Source organism: Neopelma chrysocephalum, unplaced genomic scaffold, assembly GCF_003984885.1.
Source record: "Neopelma chrysocephalum unplaced genomic scaffold, ASM398488v2 Primary Assembly neopelma1_22b, whole genome shotgun sequence".
Lineage (NCBI taxonomy): Eukaryota > Metazoa > Chordata > Aves > Passeriformes > Pipridae > Neopelma > Neopelma chrysocephalum.
This window is the reverse complement of record NW_020897690.1, coordinates 29506035-29517823: the sequence shown is the minus strand read 5'-3', so window position 1 is coordinate 29517823 and position 11789 is coordinate 29506035. Positions and strand designations below refer to the sequence as shown.

Sequence of the window (11789 nt, the reverse complement as noted above, 5' to 3'; positions counted from 1 at the left end):
CCTATCTTTTGGCTTTAAGTGTATGCAGCTTTCATGCCAGGAATATCCTCTTAATTTCTTGCATCAGAAATATATTAGACACTATTATGTTTAATTATGAGCCTAAGAAATGTTCTACCATGTATCTTAAACTGGTGTTGTTTATTTTTTATATAGATTAATAGGAGAAGAAAAAAACTCGAGCAGTTAGTGGTACTATAAGCTGGAAAGATTGGCCAAAAATACAGGAAAATGAAGAAAGGGTACCCAAATTGTGTAGACACTCTTTGTGGCAAGTACCAGTTGCTGCAAGATCCTGTTTAGTAACTGGAGTTACAAAGGGGAGCATATTAGCTGAAGAAGAACTGCTCTTGGTTTTGCTGTGCCAGATTAAAACAGTGAGATAAATTAGTTAATTGATACAGCCAGAATGACAGAAACAAGGTTTCACAGCATCACAACACCTGACCTGTTGACCTCAAGTGGATTGACCTCTTACAAACTGTCATAAAAAAGTTTTTTGATAAAACTGGTCATTTTCCTCTGGCATATGATGAAGTAATTTTAGTCTTTTTTGAAGCTGTCTTTCATCCTCACCTTGCTCAGCAGTGAGGTTGTATCTTTCTGCCTGTATGATTTGCCATATTCCCGTACCTGTACTCTGTAAATGGTCCACTCTGAGTAGCCTTTGAGGCATCTGCTGAGGATCAGTTCTGTTACAGGTACACCTGGTAAAAAGCAGCAGAATTTAAAATCAGTGTTAGACTAAGTCCAAGTATGGATTTTTACTCTGCAGAAAATCCTATTCAGTTATGTCCCCTGGGAAGAAAAATGAAACTAAGTATCACATCTGTTGTAATAGAACTGTAAAGGACTGGACTGACTATAACTAACATGTAAGAAGGGGGTTTCTTGTGCCTGTTATTGATGGCAAAATAAAACCTTTAAAAGTATGAGTGTATTTGCTTTGAAGTTTGAAAGCAGTGGAGTTTTATATGTCCTTGTCTTGAATACTAACAGTACACCAACCATTGTAAATTTTCTTGGTTTTATTATTGTGTGCTGTGTCTACCATTTCTGCTTGTCATGAAGTTCATCTATCACAGAGGTGCCAGGGATTATTTTATGAAGCTGATTTGCACTGGGACACAAAAGCTCCATCTTTCATTGAAGGATAAACTGAAAGCATGTTTTGACAGGCATGGAATCACTAAGTGACAAGCGGTCCATGCTCACAACATCTTTATATTGAGGCTGGTTTTATCAGTTTCATGTAGGTACTGCTTTCTTTAGTTTTCAAAGTACTGTGACTTTTCAAGGAGGAGTTTGTGGACCTGAAGTTACAAATCTTGATGATATAGAACAAATCTAAGTCTTCTTGTAAATAGTTATTGGGAAATGCAGTCATGTAACACCTATTACTTGGCCAATACCTTACGGGAGGCAACAAAAAAGAAGGAACCAGGCTCTCCTCAGAGGTGTCAAGTGAGAGAACAAGAGGCAATGGGCACAGACTGAAAACGTGAAATTCAATCTGAACATAAATAAACACTTTTTTTACTGTGAGGATGATCAAACACTGGCATAGGTTGCCTGGAGAGTTTGTGTAGTCTCCATTGGTGGAGACAGATATTCAAAATCCAACTGGATATGGTCCTGTACAACCTGCACTAGCTTACTCTGTTTGCATAGGGGATGGGACCAGATGGTCTCAAGTGGTTACTTGTAGCCTGAACGATTCTCTGATTCTGTAAGGGTTAGCCTGACTTGAGAGCCAGGTGCTGATTATCATGAAAATAGTGCAGAGAGGCACAAACAAAACAGCTCCAAGTGTTACTTTCAGTAGATGAGCTCGGAAGAATGTTACACCTGTGAAAGGGTTTCTTTCCTTCTCTTTCACATTTTTCATCTGTATTCCAAGTCTTTTACTGGAAGGTATACTCTTTAAGAAAAGCTGAGACTGGGAGTATTTTGGTACCAAAACCAGTCTGTTTGACCCTTTGCACCTCTCACCAAATGGCAGTCACTGTGCTGTAGTTCCTCAGAGAGCCTTAGAGGTATTGCTTTGCAGAGCCCTGCAGCGTGCTATGAGTGAGGAGATGCACAAAAATTGAAGTGGGAAGACCTTTCATTGGGTTTGGTATGGAACTCTTGCCACCTTTTGGGTAAACTTTTGCTCTAACGTGTAGTGACCCTTCAGGCTGGGTATGCACTATTTAGGAATTCCCAGTTATTATGTATTGTGGAATACACACAGCAGAGAGATAGGATTACAATGCTACAAGGCTAAGAATTAACATGCTTACCCACCCTGATGGGTCTTTGATGGCCAGGCATCACTTAAGTGGAGGAGGAATGGTCTTTGTTGCTCCTCAGAAGAGTCTCAGCCTTCGTGTTGATAATGGTCACCTTCCAAATTTTCATTTTTTTTAAAAATTATATTTTATACCTCCTCATGCAAGTGCTTCTCCTCCTGAAGCCTTGCTATGTTGACTATTCCGTCCTAACAATAACTTCTCTGTTTCCGTACAGTGAACAAGATGCAGGTATACTTTGTTGGGTGGAGGTGTAGTTCCACACAGAATACCTTTTGGTGAGGTGGAGTGAGTTGTAATTATAAGTGGAATTTTACTGAGAGTAAATGCTTTTACAGTACCTCCCTCCTGCATTCAAATGTCTTAGACAATGCTTTCTGACATGTAGTCAGAGTACCACAATGGCTACAAAATTTTATGCTATTCCTTTTGGCTGCAGGATAGCACAACTGCTGCCCTCCCAAGCCAACAGAGGGAACTGATGCTGCCAAAGCAGCATTGCTTGTTCGCTACTGTACAGGGGCAAAAGGGATGTGTGGAAGATTCACTTTTTTCTTGTTGCTTGTTTGCTGTTGAACATGGGCAAATGGGCTGTTTGGAAGGTGATCTTCTGGGCCATAGCCTCTAGTCAGATTTCTTATTTCTAGTGTGTTGTGACAGATATGTTTAGTGAACACATAGGACAAAATGTGGAATAACAGTATTTTGGGGCCTATTTGAAGCCCACTGGCATATTAAAGGTTCTCAGCTTTTTCAATTGGGATGGTGTATGATTGATTTGGAATGGCAAGAGTGGAAACATCCTCCAACCATGCACATTACAGGATATTCTAAGAGAATCAAGTAATTAATTGTCTTGAATAGCAACACAACTCCTAATTAATTTACTTTATTAAATGCAGGTCATGGTAAAATTATGAGGTAAAGCATCAATCAAATTTTCACTGGTGTTTCTGTCAATACCACAAATATCTATGCTGAGATGCACTCATAAGGTACAAATCAAACATTGGTCAATAACACAGGTAGCAAGGAAGCTGTGCGGATATTAGACAGGAAACAGGTGTAATTAAGTAAAATTAAAAAGAGGAAGCAGATTTAAATTCTAAAAGATTTAGATTACATATCAGTAAAAGGTAGCAAGAAGGCATGTTGCTCATAGTTTTCTTAGCATTTTTTTGTTGTTGGGACTCTCAGCAACCTTAAACTACAAAGTTTGGAAAAATGAGGAAAAAATGCAAGATGATTAGAAGTCAGCAATTAAATGTTAAGGGCTGGACAATTTTTCCTCAAAGCCTAATTTTTTCAAGTAGCTGAAGGAACAGGAGAGAAGAAGTGTGATGTGTCTATATACATGTGGTGAGACAGGAGAAGGTAAGGAGCATTTTAAGATTATTCTGGATTTGTATTAAATTTTGTTAATTCCCAACAGTCCTAAATTGGAAATTAACATAAGGAAATACAAATTCCTCACTTCCCAGTGAGGAAAAGAGGTCAAACAGGTTTCTACAAGTTCTTTTTTTTAATTTTTGGGGTTTTTTTTCTCTCTGGGAGAGCCAAGAGAATGAGCTGCGCTTCCCTTGAAGTCAGCATTTGACATAGGCTAGATGATGGCATCTAGCTAGGTGCAGAGGGCTTTTATGACTCCACCTTACTCTCAAACAACAAAGCCAGAAGAGCAGGTTTGATACAAGGGAGCAAAATTCCACACTCTATTTTCTGTGGAGGGCTGTCTCATTAGGACAATGGAAAGGAACAGTAAAAGAGTGATCTTTGATGGCACAGGATAGTTGCTGGATGCTGCCTTCTTTGAGGGGGATTGGGGTTGGGGGGAAAAGAACATACACTTTCAGTAGAGGTGGCTATATGGCATAAGGTTGAGATTTTAGCACTGCAGTTCACATTTTTCCATTGAACAGTGAACCTTGGTTGCTGTCTGAGAGCAAGTAATAATTCATTCTAGGGGAGAGCAGAATCTACCAAAAAAGAGGATGCTCTTGGATTTGTTGTGTCTGATGAAGAAGAAGAAAGGGTGATCAATCTTAAATTTCAGAACATGGCCAACAGGTGCACTTGCTAACTCTGTAATGACAGCAGTAGCAGCAGCTGCCTCAGTGCCCTTTTCATCAACTGCGACAAAAGACTTGTGAAAAACTTTGGAGATCTGCAGAACATCCTTCTCAATCATTCCACTGAAATCAGCATTGCTGCTGAAGGCACCGTGCATTCCCATCCTGACCAAATTATCACTGAGGTCATATCTCTCTTCCATTTTGAACTTAGGTAGGTACAGATCCACAAGAGTTTCAGTCATCTTGGAATCAGTCCATTTGGACAGCTTCTCATAGGTCAGTTCTCTTTCCAGCTATAATTTAAAAGAAAGAGAAGGAATTTGATGTTTGCAAGGGAAAAACAACTAATTAACTATGAATTAATCAACTTTATGGCAATGTAATGAATTAAACATTTTTTTAAATAGCGAATTTAACATTTATCTGAAAGCATGAAATAGAAACTGATTTTACTGATTATCAGAGACAGCGTGTGCAACAAATATTTGAGTCTAAATACTGCAAAGTTTTGAGCACCAAGCCTGCCAAATTCATTGCAAAAGGAAGACAGAGAGGGCACTGAACAGCTACCATTCCCTGAGGTAGTTCTTTCCTCTCTCTTTTAGTTCAGTCTTGATGTGAAGAAAGTTGCTGTGAGATTGACAGCTGCATGGCATGTAGTTTGGTCTAGTTCTATAAAAACAGGTGTTAACATTACTGCACATATTACCATGACAGCTTTGAAACAAACATCTTCCAGCAAGGTCTTTCACTGCCACTCTGTGTCCTGGGCACTACACCATGACAGTTCAGCTCAGATCAAATGGAGAAAAGCAATGAATGGTATAGACTCCAAGAATTTAACAACTTTGGAATTGTAGTAACTACAGTGGTAGGTCTTATTATTATAGCAAATGCAGTCTCACCAAAATCTTGGTTTTTCAGACAGCAAATAAGTGGTGGGGGGAAAGGAGGCAAACAGAATGAGAAGAAGATGGTAAACAAACTTCCAGGCCATGGGGAAGAGGGATCTGTTATTTTAGGAAGAGGCTGTTACTACTTGTGCAGTACTATCCCTCCTGAATGTGCAGTGAGATTTAACCTTTAGAGAACGTGTAAGAATGGGTGTCAGTCATGGAGCTGTTGAAGAGCTAAGCATCTGATTATGCACAGTGTTTACTCTCTTCAATTCTTACCAAACTAAGGGTGCTCAGCATGGAGGAACTTTCTTGGGATTAGGTAAGTATCAAAGGAAATTAACTCAGCTAAGTATCAAAGGAAATTAACATGACAGCATGTCCTCAGAAAGGGAGATATGGTTGCCAGCCTGCTTTTTTTTTTTTTTTAAATGACTGTGTGCTAATACAAAATGGATGTATCATGGTTTTTTACCTGTTCAAGACCCGTAGTGTTGTCTTTGATGTCATCAGGAAGGAGGATGAACATACTGAGTTCATGTTTCACATATGGCAACTCAATCATTTTGAAGTTCATTCTTTCCATGATGAGAACTGGAAATGTATTTCTCATGTACATCATCTTTACAGGCTTGGTCTTGTTCTGTAAAGTGTTTATTTAAAAGTAAGAAATCATTCCTTGAATGGAAGGATGATGATGTCTCAGTACAGCACAGGGAGCAGAAACTTTTATAAACAGCTTTTAAAACAGCAATTTATCATTCATTTTCCAAAGCTTTTCTTGACTGGACTATATTGTTCATCTTGATGTTTGTCCCAAATCTTTCATTGGGGGCTGAACTGACAGATTTTTCTCTTCCCCCCTCAAAACATGCACAGCAGCTGACAGAGGAGGGAGGAAGAGAGTTAGAAATGTCTGCAAGGATTAGGGGGATGGAGGAGGCAAGGGATATGGCCTTACAACACTATGGCAGAGAAACAGCTATGGTTTAAGGGAACAAATGTTGTGCAGTTTTTCAGTGGTCTCCTCTCTCTGTTGATAAAAAGTGGCCAGCTGATTGTTCCTTATGTCACAACCCTTAAGAGAAGATAACACTAGTGTCAGAGCAAAAGGGCTCATGATGAAGGGAGTTCCTGGCAAGCAGTCACCTTGTCAGGAGTATGTAACCTCCCTTTACATCTACGTCCCTTCATTCAGGGAAGCAGACAATGTATACAGGTTAATCAGAAGGCAGAAGGTAGAGTTTGTGGAAAATGCACAGAGTTCTTGTCTTTTAATATGAATTCATTAACATCTCTTCTGGATACATGCCATTATCATTTCTCCTAGTCCCTTCCAACCATGCAACACTTCAGAGTACACCATTGCAGCTGTATTTGGGCAGGTATGTTTGTGCCTAGCTGGGTTGCACACCTCAGAGGTCTGGGTACCCTACTCAGCCGTGACATGCCATGTAGTTCTTGTCCATGAAGCCTGGGCTCGCAAACCCATGTTTTTATGATCTAGTCATTCTTAGCACTCTTTTGCAAAAAGAGCCTAAGTGACTGTAGTATTTTTGGAAACAGTAGCTGTTATCTGGAGCTCATTAACATTTACCTGAGCATCTTAATATTTCAGTGAGCTGAGCACTGACAGATTTTGCTGTAACCAGCTTTTCACAGAGGGTTACCACACAGATACCCAAAAAACTTATGATTTCAGCAGGTTGTTTACAGTAAGAAGGACACAGGAGGAGCTTACCTTGCTCAGTCGGAAGGCTTGCAGATCTGTATGTCCTCCCTGAAATTTCACTTCCCATTCTGCCTTGAAGTAAATTGCATTTACCAGGATCAACTCGGTGGTGTTTGACACATCTCGTGGACTCAACAAATTCTTGATTTTGCCTTTTGAAATCAGAAGAGTTAAATTTCATTCCAGCCGTGTGAACATTTTGATCATTTTTTCCCTCAGTTCAACTTCTTAGTAAGAAGTTCTCAGTGCAGTGCTCCCTAAAATGCCCCCTTACATAAAATAATTTCTTTACAGTTTCCAAAGCAGTTTGCTGTCCTGTCCTCCTGGCTAACTGACAGGGATTTACTCCTTCCCCCAAGAATGTCACAGCTTCGTGACAAGCAGCTATAAGCAGAAAGCCATATATTGCCTCACCGGCTGGTTGCACCAGGTAGAAGGAGAACAGCACCTCTGGCCAGTGCAGGATGGCACAGCTGAGCAGGCATCCCCACCTGCCCTGGAGCACACTGGTAGGTAGAGCTGTCTTTCCGCTCTGTCTGCTCTGCCAGTGATCCATGGGTGCAGTGCCAGGACAGTGGCTGTACTGGAGGATCAGCTGATGCAGAGCACAGCACAGTCAATGGGAGTCTCCCCAAGGAGCTCACTGGCGTCTGGATCAGGTATTTGAAGTTAAGTGTGCTGCTCTTCCTCTGTCCTCCCACCACATCTCTGCTCACTGTCCACATCCACATTGGAAGGCATGACCTGGCTGCTGCAGTAGCACCTGGGGAAGCAAGGACACCTGCCCAAAGGAAATGGCAGGCTGACTTAATGGCAGAGCAAAGATGTTGGGGTTAAGCTCAGCTTACCCTCAGTTTGTTTTTCAACCCAAGCGTTGATTTCCTTTCCAGTTTGTTCTGGTGCTGTCTTAAAGTTAACCTTCTGTGGTTCTGCTTTGTAGTAGTTCTTACTGAGCTGTATATAGGTCTGAAAAATAACAAGAAAGCAACAAAAATGTTCTGTGCTAGAGAACTACGCTATTTTTCAGTCCCAAAGGGAAGTTGTTAGCTCTTGTACTTGATAGATTCTTGGGCCTTGAGGACTGCAGGATTCTGCTTATTGCACTCTCTTGGACTGTGGATTAACAATTAAGAAGTAACTGAAGAACAGAAATTTCCTGTATTTGTTCCAAGTTTTATCTGGAGAAGTGAAGAAGGATGCACACTTCCCATGGATGTGCTTATTTTAATGTCTCATTTACAATTTTGTCTATTGGGGTTTCCAATACTAAAGGCACATTGCATGAAAAGGAATCCCTACAGTACACTCAAAGGGCAATGCATCCTTAAATTCTATGAGCAGACCAACTGGTATTTTTCAGTTAAGTTTATCTCTGGAGTCCAGAGCTCTCTTTTGCAGTATTCAGGGCCAGCTTCAAACCTGTTCTATTAATGGCAAGCAATTAAAATGAGAAATATTTTTTGCACCTTTTTTTACTCCTCTCCACGTAAATTTTTTCCACGTAAATGCGGTTGGCATTTCTCAGCGAGTAGGTGCTTCTGGATTTGTTGATGGCAGTCAGGAGCTTTTTGAAGCCAGAATGGATATCTGCAACTTGCTTGTTCTCAGGATCCTTGGAAAAAGAAACCAAACATTCAGCAATTGCATTTTTCCATGAAGCTTTCAAAACATGCTAAGTGATGTATGTGGGAGAGGAATTTGGGTTCACCTTTCTTACTCATTATTTTTACAAGTTTACCATCAAACCATATAGCAAACCTTCCATACTATCCCAATGACTTTTCCTTTCACACTTCTCAGAGTTATGAATGAGTGAAAGGAACTGAATTTCAACCTGTTGTGAAGTATGGTGGGCATTTGTACTTTAAAGGGGAGTGTAGACAATAAATACTGGACTCCTAAAGCTGTATCTGAACAGTTAGGTTTGGAGGTTCTTTGTCTTGGAATTTCAGTTCTAATAGATACCATTTTTCTTCTCTTCGGTCTCCCCCGAGAAGGCCTGGCCACAGAAGAAGAGGCTTCAGCTCCTGCTGCTTGAGTAAAATGAAGAACCTGCAAGCAGAGTTTCCAAAGATAAGAAATAGGCATGGAGGAACTGGTGTGACTTAAAGACAAATGGGGATCAAATGGTTGTCTTGTTTCACTCCTTGTGATAATGCACTGTGCTGTCTACTGCTTAGGTGACTAATCAAAGGGATGCTGAAGCTGTAGTATACATAAATCCCATAGAATAACAATGATTAGCTCTGTCCCTCTCCCAGAGCATCAACACAATGCTTCTGTCTGCACACTGCAAGGCAGATCTCCCTTCCACAGCTGTTGCTTCCAGCAACAGGAATGTGTTTGTGCAAGCCCAAATGGTTCTCCACAGGATAATGGTACAAAGGCCTCTGAACAGGAGTGCAGTGATGCAGAGGAGAGTGCTGGGCAGTGCTGAGCACCACAGCTCCTTCTGAGCCAGCAATGTGCTCATGTGACATTAAGTGGGATTGGGTTAGGGGCTGTGGATATACCAAAACCCTTCCTGTTTTCCTGTTGGATTGTCAGGCAGTTGTTTTGGAAAGCATAAATCAAGATAGAAGGATGCACCCTGGCCAGGATAGAGAGGGAGGATGCAGGGATCTGCAAGCCTCCTACCAATTAGTTAGGAGCTATTGGCATCAGCTTTTTGCTTCACAGAGGCAATGTCCCATCTGTGACCAAGTCATGGAATCATAAGATAAATTAGAAGATGTCAAATACTTTAGAAGAAGTCAGGTTCAGAGAACCTCTGTGCTCAGCATGTAATACCAGCAGGACCCTTTCTCTTAGTGGAGAAGAAAATAATGTGCTATGACATTAATAAAATTTGCCATTCCCTTGTTATGTGCCTCGGTTCCTTGTCATTATGGTGGCAAGTTTTTCTAACACTAAGATTTGTAGCTAATACAGGAGCTAGGTATTGTATGGGGTGTATGTTTTATAGAGCAACCTACCTCTGCCATCTCAGTTGCTGTATTCCCTTTTGCACCCAGGTATGTCAGAGCCAGAGCAGCTGATATGCTCCAAGGGGAAAAGAAAATGTTTTTTCCCTTGTTGGTCTCATTCAGCTTGTTGAAAAGATCAACCGTAAACTTGCCAACTGAGGTTGAGACCACTTCCATTGCTACAGCCTGGAAAGAGGCAACAGACAGAATTGTACTGTTTGAATGTTTAAAATTTTGTACACAAAACCTATTAGTGAGAAATGTTACATGTGCAACACAATGCATTGACATCAACAAAAACTAATAGCATAGTTGTATCTTTATCTTCCACACAGATACTGTTTGCCACCTGCTAGGAGCAGCAATTTCTTCTAGTTTTTTTGTTAGCCACATAATATTTTCCTCTAATTATGAATGTCCTCTTTTACAGATCTGCAGTTTTCTCCTTGTTTCTTTCTGCCTTTGCTTTTCAAAAATATGCAGATTTGTAAGTTGTGTATTTTTCTTCCTTTTTGTCCTTAACTAATGATTTATCAAATTATTGTTCACAGGGGACTGTAAGTGCATCTTTAGTACATTGATTCACAACATGTCTGAGTTTCCCACTGCTTCAGTTTGGATCTGTATAGAATTGAGAGCTGATACTGTGAAAGAATTTAGGCATAATTCTTAGGCTCACTTTCTTTTCCTGGCCAGCCGCCTATTCTGAATAGTATCATGAACAGCAAAGCTGGTATTTCCATTTAGGTTGATGGAGTTTTATTCATTATGTGTACCTACCACCCCTTCTGTATGTTCCAGCAGTTTTATTTTCCCCAGAAACTGGCAGAAGAGTGGAGGCTATAAGTACTCCAGACTTTAGGATATCTGCCCAGTAGTACCTGCTTCATGTCATTTTCCACTCAAGAGACCAAAAATGTTGATTTTGTTGTTGTTGTTATTAATATTTGTATGTATGGAATGGAGCATCAGAAACAGTGGAGCGATCTCTGAAGTCTACAGATATTTATCAAGTATTTGGTTGCCAAACCACTGCAGTTCTTTTGGCAGTCAGTATGCTGTCAGTACCACATCTGTAATACTGATTGATTTTCTCCCCTTGGAGAACATAACCAAGAGAGCATCAGGATGGAAATTTCTCTCTTGTCTGCTAATGAATGCTCCTGTGAGTCCCTTAATGTGCCTTCACCTGAAATATGGAACTCCTTTATTGAACTGAAGATTTTAATTGAAAGGCAGTCACTGCCCTAAGAAAACTTTCCTTCTTGTAATCAATTCTGCCCCAAATTAGCAGTTTTTCTTAGGCTCAAGATTTATTTTCTCTAATGGTCAACGTTTAGGAAAACACGAGGCAAGAATTATGCACTATAACACTGGTATATTATACTTTATCTATACAGTCATGCACGGCACAGGTTGCTTTTCAAAAGCATTGTAGAAGTTACTACTCAAAGTTTAAATATTTTAGTTTAAATATTTACCTCTGATCCTGTGAGAGAGAAGACTTAGGTCTTGTCTTCAGTCAGGTTCTGTGTTTGTGCGTTAAGCAATTTTTAAATTAAGAAACATAGTACTGCTTACACCTCCCTTTCCTTCTCCCCTACATCCATGTTGTTTCCTTCTACCCAAAGCTCTTTTCTATCACATCCCCAAAAGATCTTATGTAATTTTGGCCTCTTTGTTGACCTTGTCACTTTTCAGTTTTACACATTTCAAAAGGACAATGGAGTTAAAGTCTCAGCTCTGTTGTTACACCACAGTAGTCTACTGACAGGCTAGCAGAGCAGGTCACCCATTCCAAAGGTTTTCTGGTGTTGCGGAGAAAACAA

At 40.4% G+C, this 11789-nt stretch overlaps 1 protein-coding gene across 1 annotated transcript; it reads right to left on the bottom strand.

The window, feature by feature from the left end:
- Positions 1-3187: 3187 nt before the first annotated feature.
- On the bottom strand, positions 3188-11496 carry LOC113967146 (heterochromatin-associated protein MENT-like). Its single transcript, XM_027682488.1, has 8 exons — positions 11442-11496; positions 9970-10146; positions 8960-9046; positions 8486-8606; positions 7843-7980; positions 7004-7146; positions 5738-5905; positions 3188-4659 (listed from the first exon to the last, which is right to left on the bottom strand). Exons 2-8 carry the CDS (start codon positions 10135-10137, stop codon positions 4249-4251), a joined length of 1236 nt encoding a protein of 411 aa, XP_027538289.1. The 5' UTR covers positions 10138-10146; positions 11442-11496; the 3' UTR covers positions 3188-4248.
- Between the last annotated feature and the right edge of the window lie 293 nt (positions 11497-11789).

What these genes read in the sequence shown, in the direction of transcription:
- LOC113967146 (XM_027682488.1), bottom strand. Translation starts at nt 10,137, where the DNA reads ATGGAAGTGGTCTCAACCTCAGTTGGCAAGTTTACGGTTGATCTTTTC. An exon ending in CAGCAACTGAGATGGCAGAG is followed by an intron (nt 9,047 to 9,969) that starts GTAGGTTGCTCT and finishes CTCTGCTTGCAG; the next exon opens with GTTCTTCATTTTACTCAAGC. An exon ending in GGTTGAAAAACAAACTGAGG is followed by an intron (nt 7,147 to 7,842) that starts GTAAGCTGAGCT and finishes TGATTTCAAAAG; the next exon opens with GCAAAATCAAGAATTTGTTG.